The sequence below is a fragment of the Passer domesticus genome, chromosome 22 (assembly GCF_036417665.1).
Source record: "Passer domesticus isolate bPasDom1 chromosome 22, bPasDom1.hap1, whole genome shotgun sequence".
In the NCBI taxonomy this organism is placed as follows: Eukaryota; Metazoa; Chordata; class Aves; order Passeriformes; family Passeridae; genus Passer; species Passer domesticus.
The window spans coordinates 2,045,929-2,063,216 of record NC_087495.1 but is presented as its reverse complement, the minus strand read 5'-3'; the positions used below and the strand labels follow the sequence as shown (position 1 = coordinate 2,063,216).

At 59.6% G+C, this 17,288-nt stretch overlaps 2 protein-coding genes across 6 annotated transcripts; both read right to left on the bottom strand.

Moving 5' to 3' along the window:
* Positions 1-1,290: 1,290 nt before the first annotated feature.
* On the bottom strand, positions 1,291-12,913 carry EPHA2 (EPH receptor A2). Its single transcript, XM_064396840.1, is given in 19 exon segments — positions 1,291-1,941; positions 2,732-2,887; positions 3,943-4,136; positions 4,361-4,510; positions 4,866-5,075; positions 5,184-5,245; positions 5,807-5,989; positions 6,072-6,197; positions 6,276-6,331; positions 6,443-6,542; positions 6,652-6,811; positions 7,164-7,288; positions 7,402-7,734; positions 7,829-7,984; positions 8,772-9,435; positions 9,913-9,980; positions 12,738-12,834; positions 12,837-12,890; positions 12,893-12,913. Coding segments are annotated over 19 exon segments (3,090 nt in total). The 3' UTR covers positions 1,291-1,766.
* On the bottom strand, positions 11,765-17,088 carry CPLANE2 (ciliogenesis and planar polarity effector complex subunit 2). 5 transcript variants are annotated; one of them, XM_064396843.1, is made up of 6 exons: positions 17,036-17,088; positions 16,205-16,342; positions 15,984-16,136; positions 15,647-15,771; positions 15,414-15,553; positions 11,765-14,537 (listed from the first exon to the last, which is right to left on the bottom strand). In XM_064396843.1, the coding sequence occupies exons 2-6, from the start codon at positions 16,305-16,307 to the stop codon at positions 14,309-14,311; spliced, it is 750 nt and encodes a 249-aa protein (XP_064252913.1). In that variant the 5' UTR covers positions 16,308-16,342; positions 17,036-17,088; the 3' UTR covers positions 11,765-14,308. The 5 variants fall into 5 exon arrangements, with proteins under 5 accessions (XP_064252913.1, XP_064252916.1, XP_064252914.1 ...); XM_064396846.1 differs by having other exon boundaries at positions 16,205-16,319; positions 17,036-17,068; XM_064396844.1 differs by lacking the exon at positions 17,036-17,088 and adding an exon at positions 16,991-17,018 and having other exon boundaries at positions 16,205-16,319.
* Between the last annotated feature and the right edge of the window lie 200 nt (positions 17,089-17,288).

The window sequence follows — 17,288 nt, the reverse complement described above, 5'->3', positions numbered from 1 at the left end:
GCGCGGCGGGGCAGGTTGGGCAGGGCGGGCATGCCCGGGCCCGGCGCAGGCCGGGTGAAGCGGGGTCAGCGCCAGGGAGACACCCCAGAAGTGGGGCAGGAGCTGGGCTGGGCTCCGGGCTGGGCGCTGGGAGCGGGGCTGGGCTGCGGCACCCACGGCCGGAGCGAGGGGAGCAGGGGAGGGGTCCGCAGCCCCCGATCGCCCGGGGGGGTGGTCAACGAGCGGCACCCCCAGCCCTGCCCGTCACCCCACAAGCCCCGCTGTCGCTGTGCCTCAGTTTCCCCGTGGCTTCCCCAGCTCGTGGGCTCCTTGCCCGGCCCGCCCTGGCACACAAGGGAGCGGGGGCTGCCAGGGCCCAGCCCGGGGTGTCCCTCCCGAGGTGTCCCCCCCGATCCTGCCCCTCCCGGGGTCTCCCCCCGGTCCGGCCCCTCCCGGGAGCCGCCGGACTTTGAGCCGCGATCGGAGCCGGCGCCGGGGCTGAGCCCGACGGACTCGTGACAGCCACCGGCCAAAATGCCCCAAAACAGGGTGAAAATCCCCCAAACCTGCGGCTTTCGCAGCACGCTGTCGGTCTGCCCTCACCTCCCACCCGTCCCTTATTATGGTTTGGGGCAGAAGAAGAATGTGCAACCCCTTTTTCCGGCGTTTTCCTACCCAGTCATTTGCAGGCTCCGGGCAGCCGGCGCGGCCGGGCTTTGGCTTCGGGGGAGCGGCGGGGGATGGAAAGGCCAAATTCCTCCTGGGTTTGGCTGGGGAAAGGGGCCCCGGATGGGAAACGCTCCCGGAGCCGTGTGAAACCCCGTAAAATCCCTGATAACCCCCTAAAAATTGTAAACCCCTTAAAAAACCTCTTTAACTCATTTAAACCCCCTTAAAAGTCCTCTTTAACCCATTTAAATCCCCATTAAAACCCCTAAACCCTCTCACTTTTAAAACCCCCTTAACCCCCCAAAAATCCCTAAATAAACCCCTTAAAAACATTAAGCCTCCCGAAAAAATAACTTAAAATCCTTTTAAAGCCCCTAACCCCCCTTACAAACCCTGATAACTCTTTAAAAAAATCTTAAAATGCCTAAAAACCCCCAAAATTTTAAACCTCCTTAACTCCCCCTTAATACCCCCCAAAACCTTTAAAAATCCTTAAAATGCCAAAAAAAACCCTTCAAAACTCTCTTACAATCCTTTAAATGCCCTTAAAACCCCTAAAATCCCTAAAAACCCTTGGGGAAACCCCCTCTCTTTGCCCCCCAAATACCCTCAATCTCTGTGAACCAGTGGGAAAAGACAATATTCTAGAAAACCAAAAAGCACATATTTTTATTCAAAACCCCACACAAATCCCCATAAACCCATGAAAAAAAGGGGGAAAAAAAAGCATCTGAGCTGGGTTTTTTTTATTTCCCCCTTTTTTTCTCTCCCAAACCTGACATGACCTTTAATCTCTCGCAATAAATATACAAAAATAGAATAAATTAGGTTAAAAAATACAAGGCAACACTGGAAGATCAGCATTAAAGGGCAAAAAAACCACCCAAAAACCCGGTGGGAGAGGAATAAATAGGGAGAAAAAAAAGCAAAAATAAATCAGTTTTGGGACTGAGCCCTTTTTTCCTTGAAATGTAGGGGAAAATAAGAAGAAAAATCCCTCCCCCAGTTCCAAACAAGCTTGAAATTCCATTTCTTTAGGGGGGAGGGAAGGCGCAGCACCCGTTTCATCCCCAGGCGCGGGGACAACATCAACAACACTATTAAAAAACCCTCAATAATTACAGAAATAATAAATAAACCCCTGGGGGAGGAGGGGGGGGTGACGTGGAGGTCTGGGGGGTTGGGGTCAGCCCGGGGCCCCCCCCAGCCCCCGCCTGCTCCTGCAGCCCCAGCAGGCTGTAGGCGATGCGCTTCTGGTGGCCCGGCAGCCGCACCCCGATCCGCTTGATGTCCCTGCGGAAGGGGAACGGGAACACGGGGTCAGGAGTGGGGTGTGGGGCTGGAGCCAGCCACGGCCACAGCCCGGGGGTGGGGGGACCCAGGAGCAGCGTGCTCGGGGTGGGGATGGATGGGGGGTGGAGACAGCTCATCCCCAGGGATGGAGGGATGGATGGATGGAGGGATGGATGGATGGACGGACATGGTTCATCCCGAGGGAGGGAGGGAGGGATGGATGGATGGATGGATGGATGGATGGATGGATGGATGGATGGATGGACATGGCTCATTTGAGGGAGGGAGGGATGGATGGATGGATGGATGGTGGATGGATGGATGGACGGACATGGCTCATCTTGAGGGAGGGAGGGATGGATGGATGGATGGACGGACATGGCTCATCCCGAGGGAGGGATGGATGGACACAACTCATCCCAAGGAATGGATGGATGGACGGACGTAGCTAACCCCCAGGGATGGATGGATGGACGAACAGATGGATGGACATAGCTAACGCCAAGGGATGGATGGACATGGCTCATCCCGAGGGATGGACAGACTGACATGGCTCATCCCAAGGGACAGATGGATGGATACAGCTCATCCCGGCCTCTCCGGCCAAGGAACATCTATTTTTATCCCATCCCTCAGGCCACCAAGGCCACAGAAGTGGTTTCCGTTCCCAGCACATCCCTGTCCCTCGGGAGTCGAGGGGAGGGAATGGGGACAGTGTGGGGACATATCCTGGGGACAGCAGGGGAGTGGTGTGGGGACAGTCTGGGAGTGTCGGGGGACAGGGACTCACTCGCTGGTCATCTGCAGGACCTTCTCGATGGTGCTGTAGCCCGAGGCCATGAAGGTCTCGGTGTACTGGGGCATGCGGATGGACTCCAGCCACTCCGGGACCGAGCGGAACGGGACGCCCTCGGAGCCGCTGGTGCTGGGCAGCCGGATGGACACCCTGCCAAAAACCAGGAGAAATGGGAAAATGCAAAAGAAGTGGTGCAGAAATGCAAGGCTGGAAAAGCGATTTGAAAACAGAAGGGCGTGAAATGGTGGAGAAAGGAAGCGATGCAATAAATGATGCAGGAATGGAGGGGTGTAAAAAAATAATAGAAAAATGGGAAGGTGAAAAAGCAATGTGAAAATGGGAAGGTGCAAAAAATGATGCAGAAAGGTGAGGGCACAAAAATATTGCAGAAATTAAACAATGCAAAAAATGGTGCAGGAATGGAAAGGTGCAAAAATGGGGCAGGAAGGAAAGGGTGGCAAATAGAGATGTGAAAGTGGAAGGATGGAAAAATAACACGAGTTGAAAAGATGCAAAAAATAATGTGGAAACGGAAAGATGAGAAATTCTGTGGAAATGGAAAGGGGAAAAAATAATGCAGAAAACTGGAAGGATGCAAAAATAGCACAGAAATGAATTGGTGCAAAAAATGATGATGTGAAAGTGGAAGGTTAAAACTATGATGCCGAAATGGAAGGATGCAAAAAATGATCTGAAAATGGAAGGATGGAAAAACAATGCAGAAATGGGAAGATGGCAAAAAATAAATGCAAAAATGAGATGATGAAATTGTGATGCAGAGAATGAAATGCTGCAAAAAGTGGAAATGTGAAAATACCAAAAAATTATGCAGAAATGGAGATGCCAGAAGCAATGAGGGAGTGCAGAGATGCAAAACCCAACCCAAAACAGCACCACAAGAGTACAAAAAATGATGCACAAAATGTGAAGATGAAAACAAAATTATGCAAAAAATGACGGAAGACACAAACATGTGCAAGAATCAGAGAATCCCAGACTGGTTTGGGTGGGAGGGACCTTAAAGCCCACCCCATTCCACCCCTGCCATGGGCAGGGACACCTTCCACTCTCGCAGGAGGCTCCAAGCCCTGTCCAGCCTGGCCTTGGACCCTGCCAGGGATTCAGGGGCAGCCACAGATGCTCTGGGCAACTGCTCCACTCCCTCTTCTTGCCCCCAACCCCATCCTGGCACTCCCTGCACTCACCGAGGGTCGAAATCTGCCAGTGCCTTGAGGGAGTCGGGGGCGCGGATGAGCTTGTCGAGGATGCTGACGATGTCGGTGAATTTGGGGCGCCGGCAGCGCTCCTGCTGCCAGCACTGCATCATCAGCTGGTAGATGGCCGAGGGGCAGTCCAGCGGCGCCGGGAGGCGGAAGCCCTCGTTGATGGCCTTCATCACCTGTGAGGATGAGGAGGAGGGTCAGGGATGGTCCCCCCCAAAAAGGTGTTCATTCACAGAATCCCAGAATGGTTTGGGTTGGAAGGACTTTTAAGCTCATCTCACTGCAGCCCCTGCCCTGGCAGGGACACCTTCCACTGTCCCAGGTTGATCCCAGCCTTGTCCCACAAGGCCTTGAATGTCTCCCAAAACACTGGTGGTGGTGGTGGAGGGTGGGCACTCACGTCGTGGTTGGAGAGCTCCCAGTAGGGCCGCTCGCCGTAGGACATCACCTCCCACATGACGATGCCGTAGCTCCAGACGTCGCTGGCAGAGGTGAACTTGCGGTAGGAGATGGCTTCAGGTGCTGTCCAACGGATCGGGATCTTCCCGCCCTACAGCGACACTGGGGTCAGCCCTGCGCCCCCAAAACACTACCTCACCTTGTTCAACCACCCCAACATGGCCACCATGATGGACAATCACCCACCTTGTTCAGTCACCCCAACATGGCCAACCTTGATGGACAATCACCCACCTTGTTCAGTCACCCCAACATGACCAACCTTGATGGACAATCATCCACCCTGTTCAAACACCCCAACATGGCCAACCTTGATAGACAATCACCCACCTTGTTCAGTCACCCCAACACAACCAACTACCCCTTCACCTTGGCCAGCCACCCTTCCATGGCCAACCAGCCACCCCACCCCTCCCTGGCCACCGCCCCGCCGCAGTGACACTCACACTGGTGGTGTAGGTGGCTTCAGGGTCATCTTCCAGCACCCTCGAGAGCCCGAAATCGGACACTTTGCACACCAGGTTGCTGTTCACCAGGATGTTCCTGGCAGCCAGGTCCCGATGGACGTAATTCATGTTGGCCAAGTACTTCATGCCAGCGGCGATGCCCCTCAACATCCCCACCAGCTGGATGACGCCAAATTCGCCCTCTTTTTCCTGGAAAAAGGGGAGAATCCAGTCTGGAATCCACCTGTTGTCCCACCTCCTGTGGTGGGTGTTGGAGGTTCCACCACCCCGTGGTCATTGCCACCACATGTCACCTACCCTCAGGAATTTATCCAGTGCTCCATTCTCCATGTACTCTGTGATGATCATGAAGGGCTTGTCTGTACAAAAGAAAGACCCCAAAATTGGTAAAAACACCAAAAAATATCCCTCCAAGCCCCCCAAAAAAGGCACCCCCCCTAAAATCTCTAAACCTCCCACAAGCCCTCCCAAAATCCTTAAACTCCCAGATGTCCAATGTCCTTCAAAAAAACCCAACCCTCCAAAACAACCCCTCAAAAATTACAAAAAACCCCAACCACCTCCAAAAATCCAAACCCTACCAATTCTCCCCAAAAAATCCCATACCCCCAACTCCCCAAGACATTCCCAAAACACCAATAAAGTTTCAACCCCCTTACAGACCCCAATAAACCCCAACAGTCAAAACCCCAAAATAACTCCCTCAACTCCTCCAAAAATCCCTTAAGCACCCCATGAAACCTCCCAAATAAACCTGAATTCCCTCCCCAGAAAAATCCCCAACCTCATCCCCAAGTCCCCTGAATTCCCCTTGGTGCCATTGCTCAAAACAACCTGCTTTTTATATCGCTTTTTTGGGGTGTTTTGCTGGGAAATTGGGTTGTTTTTTTGGGGGGGGACAGGACATAGAGGACACTCACACTTGGAGACGACGCCCTCGAGGCGGATGATGTTGTGGTGGCAGAACTGTCCCATGATGGTGGCCTCGCTCAGGAAGTCCACGCGCTGCTTCTCCGTGTACCCCACCTTCAACGTCTTGATGGCCACTGGCACCTCCTTCCGACCACGCTTCAAGGTGCCCTTGTACACCTCCCCAAATTCACCTGCTCCAGAAAACGTGGGCACCCTTAGCCCTCCTGTCCCACCCCCATTTCAGGGTGTCTCTGGGGGGAAAAAGCCACGCACCGGCGCCGATGACCTTCTGGCGGGTGATGAAGGATGGAGGGATCTCAGTGGTGAACTTGAGCATGGCTTGGTTGGGGTCTTCGTAAGTGTGGGGGTCAACGTAGGTCTTGAGGGGCTTCAGCTGGTCTGGGGGTGTCAAGGAGGGGGTCAGCACCCCTGTCACCCTCTGCCCATCCCCATTGTCCCCACTGTCCCACGGCTCACCTGACTTGGAGAAGTAGACATCCTCAGCGGATTGGCGTGGCCGTGACCTCCTCCTCCTGTGGAAAAGCAGCATTTTGTCCCAAAAGATCATCCCTCCCCCATATTCGGTGGTGGGACAATGATATTTTGGTTTTTTTGGGGGTTTTGGGCGGGGTTTGTCCCCTCACCGCCGGAGGACGTAGAGGAGAATGGTCAAGAGGACGACAACGAAGACGACGCCGGCAATGCTGCCAGCGATGACGGTGGTCGATGCCATGGCCTCGGAACCTGTGGGGACCATCCAGGTGAGCCCTGCACCCCCTGGAGCAGCCACCCCCCACTCCTGACACCCCTGGAGCTCCCACCTTCCACTCTGACCCCCCCAGCCCCTCCTCACCCTCAGGCAGGGTCTCGAACTCGTGCTGGGGGCTGAAGGCCCCGTGGCCGTCGGCGGTGAGAGCCTGGACCCGAACCACGTAGGCGGTGCCTGGGGACAGCTTGGGCAGGGTGACAGAGGTGCCCTCGCAGCGCAGCACTGAGTAGCTGTTCTCATCCACCTGGGGACACAGCAGGGTGACATTAGGGTGACACGCAGGGAGGGGTGGCACGGGTGGGGCAAAGATGAGGTGATGTGGGGGACATGACACGGATGGGGCAGGGATGGAGGTGACGTGGATGGGGAGGTGACATGGATGGGGCAAGGATGGAGGTGACAGGGATGGGACCAGGATGGAAGTGGCGTGGATGGGGGGCTGATGTGGATCAGGGCAAGGATGGAAGAATGATGTGGATGGAGATGTGGATGGAGATTGCATCAACAGGTGACACAGCTGGGGGCAAGGATGGAGGTGACACAGATGGAGGTGACACGGATGGAGGCGTGGGTTTGGGGATGTCAGGCTCTGTCACCTTCTTGCTGTAGGTGACCTCGTACTTCCAGACCCGACTCTGCTGCCGCAGTGGCACTGTCCAGGACAAGACCAGGCTGGTGGCCGTCCGTCCATCCAGGCTCACCGATGTCACCCGGGGGGGCTCTGCCGTGGGGTCACAAAGGGACGTCACTGAGGTGTTCCCATAGGGGACAGGGGCACCACGGATGTGTCACCACCACGAAGGGAAGGTGTGGGAGCTGCTGGTGTCCCCTCACCCGTCTGGTTGACGCTGATGGTGGCGCTGGCCACGCTGCGCTGCTGGCTGAAGGGGGACACCCCGTTGCGGGCCTCCACGGTGAAGGTGTAGTTGACATGTGGCTCCAGGTCAGTGACAGTGACCTCTGTCCCCGTGAGCCCCTGGGGGGGCTGTGAGAAGCGGACCCCCCCGTCGCAGGGCCGGCACTCGCCGCTCTCGGGCCAGCACTGCTCGCAGGTGACGCTGTAGGTGACGTCCTCGCGGCCACCGGGGTCGGCCGGGGGGGCCCAGCGCAGCTGCACCGCAGCCCCCAGCCCCAGGGCTGTGACAGCCTGGGGGGGCGAGGGGGGACCTGTGGGGGACACAGGGCGGGGTCAGGGGACAGGGCGGTGCCGTGTCACCTCAGTGAGGTGACACCGTGGTGTTCCCCTCCGGAGGTGACTTACGGGTGCAGGGATGCTCCGGGGGGTCCTCAGGGGCCCGGAAAAATCCATCCTCGCACGGGCAGGTGGCGGCGGCGGCCGGGGCGGGCAGGGTGTGGGGGGGACAGGGCTGGCAGCTCTCTGAGGACACTGTGGCCTTGAAGGTGCCAGGGGGACAAGCTGGGGGGACACACACAAAGTGACACGGGTGAGATCCCAAATCCTGCTCCCCATCTGCAGGATCAGCACCTGGCAGATGGGGGGAAGCACCCCCCAAGCACCCAGAGAGGAGTTCAGGGGACTTTGCCACATTTTACACCTTTTTTATTATTGGGGAGCCCTCCCAAAAACACCCCCTCCAGGCTGAGCCCTGCTGCTCTCACCGTGTGAGTGATGCTGCAGTGGGGTGATCCAGGATGGAGAATTTTGGGATAATACTTCATTTATCCATAACAGAGCAGGGGTTTTGGGGTGTTTCACCTCATTTTGCAGCTTCTTATTATTGGGGAGCTCCCCCATAACAACCCCTCTGGCTCAGCCCACGCTGCAGGGGAATTATCCAGGGTGGGGAATTTTGGGTCCAACATCTCATTTCTCCAGTTCAAATGGGGAATTTTAGGGTATTTAATCTTATTTTGCAGCTGCTACTTTATTGGAATCCCCCAGCTCACCCTTCACCTGTCTGAGCTCTCACTACACTTGGGGACGCTGGATGAGGATCCGGGGGTGGGAATTTCGGAGTCAAAACCTCATTTCTCCAACTCCAAATCAGGAACTTTCCAGGCATTTCACCTCATTTTTGCAGTCACTGCCCCACCCTTCTCCCAGCTAAGCCCTTCCACAATCCACTCGAGGCTGAGGATCCAGGACTGGGAATTTTTGGGGCCAAACCCCCACTCCTCTTCCCTCCCACCCCGCCCCAGGCACACACCAAGCTGGCCCACCCTCAGTTTAGCCCAGTCCCTACCTTGGCAGGCGTCCCCCAGGCTCTGGAAGCCGGCGCGGCACAGGCACTCCCCGATGGGCACGAGCCACTCGCCGTCGGCGTTGCAGTGCAGGGCGGGCGCCTGCTCGGCCACGGCCTCGGCCACGCACGAGCCCCGCACCTCGGCCAAGGTCTGCGAGTCGGCGCCGGCCACGGTCTCCGGGAAGCGCGCCATGCCCCGCACCACGGCCGGGCACCGCTTGTAGTAGACGCGCACGGAGAGCAGCGCCACGCAGGCGCCCAGGTCCTGGAAGGCCAGGTAGAAACCCTTCCTGCGGAGCGGCCCCACCGACCGCACCTCCACGTTCAGCTTCACGTTGCGGGCGGCGAAATCCTCCTGCACGGTGATCTCGTCCGGAGCGATGGTGTCGATCTTCCGGAACTGCCGCTTCTGGAAGTTGGTGCCGTAGTCCACGTCGGACTCGGCGTAGTAGAGGTTGAAGGTCTCCTTGCAGGAGCCGCCGCCGGCCGTGGGGAAGCTGTTGCAGTCGCGCACGGTGAACTTCAGCTCGATGAAGATGCGCTGGGCCACGCCGCGGTAGATCCAGTTGGTGCGGAGCCAGTTCTCCTGCTCGCCCTCCAGGACGTTGCAGACGGAGTAGATGTAGATCAGGGAGTCATTGAGCACGTTCTGCAGCTGGTCCCACTGTCCCCGGAGACAGAAATGGGGCTATGGAGGGGAACTGAGGCACTGTCCCCAGGGATGGGTTTGTCCCCATCTCGTTCCCCCTGTCCCCATCCCCATGGAGGTCCCCAGACACATCCCAGAGGTCTCCAACCCCATGGGTGTCCCCATGTCCATCCTCATGGGTGTCCCTGGTCCCATGGAGGGCCCCAGCCTAATGTCAGTGGAGGTCTCCAACCCCATGGGTTTCCCTGTCCCCATGCCCATGGAGATCCTCATGACTGTGGAATGTTCCTGTGAAGTCCCTCCCTACAGATGCTCCTGCCCCATTCCCATGGATATCTCTATTCCCATGGAGGTCCCCATTCACCACCCCCATGGATGCCCTCATCGCCATTCCTGTGAAGGTCCCCAGAGACGTCCTTGTGCCATCCCCATGGAGCTCCCCCACGGCTGTCCCCATTCCCCATCCCAGATGCCAGATCCATGGCTGCTCACCCCTTTGCCGTAGGGATGGGTGAGCCAGCCCAGCTCCCCGTGTGCCTTGGCGAAGTCCAGCAGCACCACTGTGGGAGAGGAGAGAGGACAGGGACGTCAGCAGATGCCACCAGGACCTGCAGGTGCCACCAATACACCCCTCTGGCCCTTGGATGTCTGTCCCCCAGGACCCACGGATGCCCCCCAGGACCCACAGATGTCCCCATGGAAGTCCCCAGGATGTGCAAACGCTCCTGGGATCCACAGATGTCCTTAAAATTCATGGATGTCCTGGACACCCACAGATATCCCTGGGACCTGTGGATGCCATCAGGACCCACAGATATCCCTGGGACCTACAGATATCCCACCAGGCTCCCTGGATGTCCTGGGCACCCACAGATATCCCTGGATCCCACAGATGCATGAGGTTCCATGGGTGTCCTCAAGACCCCTGGATACCCCCAGATCCACCCTAAGAGCCACGGATGTCCCCAGGACCTCCAAACAGTCCCAGGCCACAGAGGTGTCCCCTGGACCCACGGATCCCCCGGTTCCCGGCAGATTCCGCGGGACGAAGCCCCCCGGGGCCGCCCCCGGAGGCGGGGAAGCCGCGGGGCCCGGCGGGACCTGCCCTGGCACGCCGAGGGCGGCGGCCGGATCCAGCGCCGGGAGAGGAAGAGGAGGAAGAGGAGGCCGGGGAGGGAGCGGGGCCCCCCGGTGAATCACCCCCCAGGAATGTGCCCGGACGCCCGGGCTCAGCGGCGCGATGGGTCCGGCGGGACGGGGCAATTTCGGGACGGATGTGCCCCCCAGCCCCCGGCTGAGCACGGACGGGCTCGCGGCGTGGCCCGGGAGGGCCAGGTCTGGGGGGGGACCCCAGAACCTGCCTGGGGGGGACGCGGGTGGCTGCAGCGTCCCCCCCGCGCCGTGCCCGGGCTCAGGAAGGATGCCGGGGCGGATATCCCGGTTTTCCTGAGGCTGGAAATCCCCCCCGCGAGCCTCCGGAGAGCGGAAAGCTGCCGGAGCCAGAGCCGGAGCGGGCGGGGGTTCCCCGCCGGTGCCCCGGGGGTGGCTCTGGGGACAGTCCCGGGGCCGGGGCTGCTCCAGGGGCGCAGCAGCCGCGGGAGCTCCCGGGACAGCGCCGGGGCCGCAGCCCCGTCCCGGGAGTCACCTGTACCACCGCCACCATCATCATCATCATCATCATCATCAAATTCTCCATCGCCTTCGTCGCCCGGCCACGGCCGCCCCCACCTCCAGTGCCACCGTGATGTGGGCACCGAGCCTATGGCCACCCTCAGCGCCACCCCCGCGCCCCGGAGCGGCACCCCTGTCCCATTCCCGATCCCAATCCCTGTCCCCTGCCCTGCCCTAACCCTGTCCCGATCCCAATCTTTGTCTGAATCCGAATCCCGTCCCATTCCCAAAGTGAACCCCAACCCCATCCCTCTGCTCCCATTCCTGTCCCCATCCCAATCCCATCCCCGTCTCAACCTTAACGAGAATCCCGATCCCAAAATGAATCCCATCCCCTCCCCATCCTCATCCCAACCTTGCCTCCTCAATCTCAATCTGAACCCCAATCAAAATCACAAAATTGATCCCATCCCAGCCCCAATCCCGCTCCGTTCCCTCCTCCTTAACCACCTCCCCACCTCAGCTCACCCCAAATCCCAGTAGCTCTCACCGAGGGGAACCAATCCCCTCGAAATCCCCAAATCCCACCACTTTCCCTTTCCCCCCACGCACTTTTAAAACCTCAAATCCCAACATTCCCTCCTGGGAAAGAGCACTTTGGGAACACACCCCAAATCCCACAGCTGCCACAGGGTCACCCCCTCTGCTGTCCCCTCAGCACTTCCAAAAATCCTCATTTTAGGGTTGTTTACCCCATTTTTAGTTTTCAGGGAGTATTTTCCATCCCAGCCTCTGATTTATTTGCATTTGGGGCCGGATTCTTCCACTTTACCCTCAAAAAGTGACGGATTAAAGCCGTCAAACAGAGTTTATAGAAACTCAATCCTAAAAAATTCCAGATATACATGAAAAAGTGAATTTCCCCCTTTTCTTTTGCCCAACCCTGCCAAACTAAGCCCCAAAATCACGGGGGGAAGGGTTGTGAGGTGGAGGCCGAGACGCTGCTTGTTTTTTCCCAGCAATTTTTTGGGATTTTCCTGACATTGTTTTCCAGCTCTCCGGCCGGATCCTACCCGACCCTGCACCACCCATGGGAAACGCTCCATTTTAAGGTGATTTTCCCCTTTTTGGGGGGTTTATTTTTTAATCCCCCCCCACCTTCACCCCTGTGCCAGCCTCTTTTGGGGGCTCCCAGCAGGACCTGGCCCTGGTGCGTTGGTTGGACACTCAGCATAGGAAAAGTTGCCCCAAACTCTTGGGTTTCACCAAATTTTAGCTTTTTTAATCTCCATTTAAATTTCTTTCTCCTCTAGTCTAGTTGTCCCCTCATTTTAGCTTTCTCCCCCCTGTATTTTTACCCCCATACACCTTTTTAACGCCCCCCCCATTCCTTTAACTTTCGCCCCTTAATTTAAGTTTTCCCCTTTTAATTTAAACTTCTCCGCCCTCATTTCAACTTTTCCCCTAATTTTAACCTCCCCCCCACCCCAAACGCGCTCCGGCACCTGCGGATTCCGCACCGCACCCCAAACTGAGCGGGGGGGAAGGGGGAACCCACACCACCCTTCACCCTCAGAGCGCTCCCCGACTGCTCAGCTCCCCCCAAACCACCCGAATTTACCCCAAAACCACCCCGCGCTCGGGGGAGCCCGCAATAAAGGAGTTTCGGGGTGTTCCCCCACAAAAAGAAAAAGTTGGGGACTCACCTTCCTCGGCGGCCAGGGGGCTGAGGGCGGTGAGGAGGAGGAGGGTGAGGGCGGGGGGGGTGCCCGCCATGGCCGGGGGTTTCGGGGGGTCCCGGGCGCGCCCCACGAGCGGCGGCCCCGCGGGGAGTGCGGGGGGTGTGGGGTGCGGGGCCGCGCGCCCGCTCCTGTTCATTCATGCCCCGCTGACGTCACCGGCCACGCCCGCTCTTAAAGGCGCAGGAGCCGCTCCCAGTACGAACCAGTACGGCACTGGGAGGGCGCGCGCCCCAGGGTGGGACGCGGCCGGCTGGAGGGGAGGGGGCTGTGCGGGCCCTCCCAAGGTGAGGCACGGCCCTGGGGGGGTTCGGGGGTCCCGCAGCCCCGTGGGGACCCCCCGGGCCAGACCCCAAAGGGGTGAACGCGCCCCCCCCTCCCGCCCCCTCCCCTTTCATTCATGAATCGGCGTGGGAAGGGCGGGGGGGCGGCAGCCAATGGCTGCAGGGGGCGGGACCAAGCGGTTACTACCGACCACGCCCCCCGCCCACCAGCTCGGTACTGGGGGGTTTGGGGGGACCGGTCTGGGGGGGCTGCCCGGGCCCTCGGGGCCCAGCGCCCCAAATCTTCAGCACCACCGTCCTCATGGACCCGCAGCACCCAAATCCCACGGCACCCCAAATCCCATCACCCACGGCACCCCAAATCCCACAGCACCATAAATCCCATCACCCACAGCACCCTAAATCCCACAGCACCCAAATCCCACAGCACCCCAAATCCCATCACCCACGCACCCCAAATCCCAAGCATCCCAAAGCCTGGATCATCTGTTGCACCCCAAATCCCATAGTGCCCTAATCCCATCAATTCCAGCACCTCAAATCCCGCAGCAGCCGCGTCCCCCTGATCCCGCAGCACCCCAAATCCTGCATCTTCCATAGCACCCCAAATCCCACAGCACCCCCAACCTCTGCAGCACCCACAGCACCCCAATCCTTTCACTTCTAGCACTACGAATCTCCCAGTACCCCAAAACAATTCAAATCCCACAGCACTCCAAATCCTGCACCCCTGCTCCCATAATCCCTCTGCAGCCATATCCCCTAATACCCACAGAGCCCAAAACCTCCAGGATCCACAACACCCCAAATCTGCCAATAGGCCCAGCACCCCCATCCCCAGGATCCCAGTGCACCCCACACCCCCTGGCACCTGCAGCACCCCAAATCGTGCAGCACCCCCATCCCCAGGATCCCAGTGCATCCCACATCCCCCAGCAACTGCAGCACCCCAAATCCTGCAAGCACCCCCATTCCATGATCCCACTGAAATTCAAATTCCCCAGGAGCTGCAGCACCCCAAATCCTGCAGCACCCACCTCCTGATGATCCCATTGCACCCCATATCCCCCAGCACCCCCAAATCGCCATTACCCCAGCACCCCAAATCCCCAGTACCCCACTCACCCCAAATTCCCTCACCCCCCAACTGGACAAATCAGGCCACCCATGATCTTTTTCGTAGAAAACCACTGATTTTAGCAAAAAAGCACCTCTTTACCCCTCCCACCCCCCAAACCCGCCCCGAGAGGGGGTTCAGGTGGGGGTGTCCCCCGTGTCCCCCGGGGTGACCCCGGCGGTCACTTGGTCGCGCCGCCAGAGCTCCTCGACCAGGGCGTCCAGGACGGGGGCGACCCGGGCCAGCCCCGCCCGCGCCCCGCCCGCCCCCGCCGAGCCCCCCGCCCGCAGCACCCGCAGCCCCCGCGTCCCCTCCAAGGCCCGCACGTCCCCCTCCGTCACGGCCGCGTGCGGGGCCAGGTCGAATCTGGGGTGGGGAGGGGACACAGGGTCAAGGGAAACGGCAGCGCCCTGGAAAATCCCCCCAGAACACTCGAGATTCACCGGGAGCTGTGAACCCATCGGTGTAGCCAGGTGGGAGTGTCCTCTGCCTGCCCAGGGACTGGGTGGTTTGGAATGTGGGGGTGCAAACCTGATTGTGGGGGGGACATGGGGTCAAGGAGACACCAACACCCTGAAAAATCCCCCCAAAACCACCTAAAGAGAAATGGGGATTGTGAATCCGTTGGTGCAATGAAGGGTTGCACGTTCTCGGCCTGCTGGGATAACAAGTGCTGAGAGATCTGGGGGTACAAACCTGACTGGGGGGGGACACAGGGTCAAGGGAGACCCAGAAAACCCCCCCAAAAATAAGTGGGAGTTGTGACCCAAATAAACCCCCCTAAACCCCCTAAAATATCAATGGGAGTTGAGGACACATTGGTGTAATGAGAGTTGCACGTTCTCAGCCTAACGAGGTACTGAGTGGTTTGAAATCTGGGGGTGCAAACCTGACTAGGGGGGATACAGGGTCAAGGGAGACACCAACACCCCAAAAATCTCCTTTAGGGTGGCAAAACCCTCTAAAAATAAGCAGGAGCTGTGAACCCATTGGTGTAACCATTTGTGCACAATCTCAGCCTGCTGAGATACCAAGTGCTGAGAAATCTGGGGGTACAAACCTATTTTGGGGTGGGGGGTGGGACAAGGAACACCTGGATAAACCCCAAAACCCCATGAAAATCAGCAGGATTTGGCAATCCATCGGTGTGCCATTCTCACCCCCGCGATGCCAAGCACCGAGCCCCCGGGGGTGCAATCCCCCCGCCACGGGGTGACTTTGGGGGACCCCCCAAAAGGATACTTGGTGCCCACGACCACCCTGACGAGGTGGCTGTCCTCGGGGCCCAGCACGCGGCCCATGAGCGCCGGCAGCTCCTCGAAGGACGCGCGGTCCGTGAAGGAGAACAGCAACAGGGCGGCGTCCGCCTCCTCCTTGCAGGCCTGGGCACGGGGACAGCCCTCACCGCGGGGTCCTGGGGGTGTCCCCCCCGCCCCAAAACGCGCCCCCCGCCCCAAAAGGCGTCCCCAGCTCACGGGCAGCAGGTGCTCGAACCTCCTGAGCGCTCCGTCCCCGCAGTCCCAGAGCTGCAGCTGGAACAGGACGGGGCGGCTGCTGCCGCGGGGTTTGGCCGGCCAGAACAGCGTGGTGACCTCGATGCCTGCGGGGACACACGGGACTGTCACCCCCGGGACACCCCCCAGGCCGCACCCAGGGTCTCGTGGTGGCCGGGGTGGCCTCGATCCCTGCAGGGACAGTGTTACTGTCACCCCCAGGACCCCCCAGCTGCACCCAGGGTCTCGTGGTGGGCGGGGTGGCCTCAATCCCTGCAGGGACAGCGTTACTGTCACCCCCGGAACCCCCCGGCCGTACCCAGGGTCTCGTGGTGGGCGGGGGGCACGGGGGTCCCCCCCAGCCAGGCCACCAGCGCTGTCTTGCCGACGCCGCTCCTGCCCGCCAGGAAGAGTTTGTAGGTGACCGTGGGGACAGCCAGCGCGGGCGGCAGCGCCGGGCGCTCCAGCAGACCTGGGGAGGGGCTCAGGGTCATTCGGGGGGCTCAGAGCCGGGCTGGGGGGCGCGGAGGGGGCACGCACCGAACGTTCTCCGCTGGTTCTTGTGCAGGATGGAGTCCAGGTAGGGGCGGCCGGCGGGGGACAGCAGCCAGCCCGGCTCCAGCGCCCAGTCCTGCTCTGCCATGGGCCCCCCGACCTGGGGGACGGCGAACAGCCCCCCTTCCCCATGGGGTCACTGCATCTGCCGCTTTGGGGTCCCCTTCTGACCCCACCCCAGCGCCCAGCACCCTCCCCAGGGTCCATAAATCCTCCATCGGCTCCCTAAAACACCCCCTGTGTCCCAGCATCCTCCCATGGGGTCCCCAAAACCACCCATAGGGTCCCTGATACCCCCCATGGGGTCTGTGCCCTCCCTATAGAGTCCCTGCATCCTCCCATGGGGTCCCTGACGCCTCTCTGGGGGCCCAAAGCCCTCCCTGGGGTCCCTACCCCCCTCCAGGGGGTCTCACCACCCTCCCTGGGTTCCTGACCCCACCACGGGGGTCTGTGTGCCCCCCTGCCATGCCAGCACCCACCACAGGGTCCCTGTCCCCTTCCCCATAGGATCCTTCCCCCGTCCTTGGGGTCCCTGCAGGGTCCCACCGCCCTCCCGTGGGTTCCCTGCCCCTCTCTGGTTCCTGTGCCCCACTCTGGGGTCCCTGCCCGCCTCAGTGTCCCTCCATGGCCCAGGGTGTCCCTCACAGCCCCACACGGGGTCCCTGCCCCCCTCAGTGTTTCTCCATCCTCCCGGGGTGTCCCTCACAGCCCCACACGAAATCTCTGCACTCCCCTGCCCCCCAAATCTCTCCCCTGCCTTGTCTCCCACACCAATTTTCCCGCGCGGGCCCTTTAAGACGCGGCCCCGCCGCTCACCTGAGGCCGCTTCCGCCTCGCCGTGACGTCACGAAAAGAGGCGGGGCGCTGTGGAGACCACGCCCAGCCGCAGCCGCGCGTGCGCGGTGGGGTGCGGGGGCACGTGCAGTGACCCCGGTGATGCGGATTTTGGGAGGCCCCCATCCCCAGTTACTGACCTTGGAATGATTTGGGGGTCTCGATCCCCAGTTACTGACACTGCAATGATTTGGGAGGCCCCCATCCCCAGTTACTGACACTGGAATGATTTGGG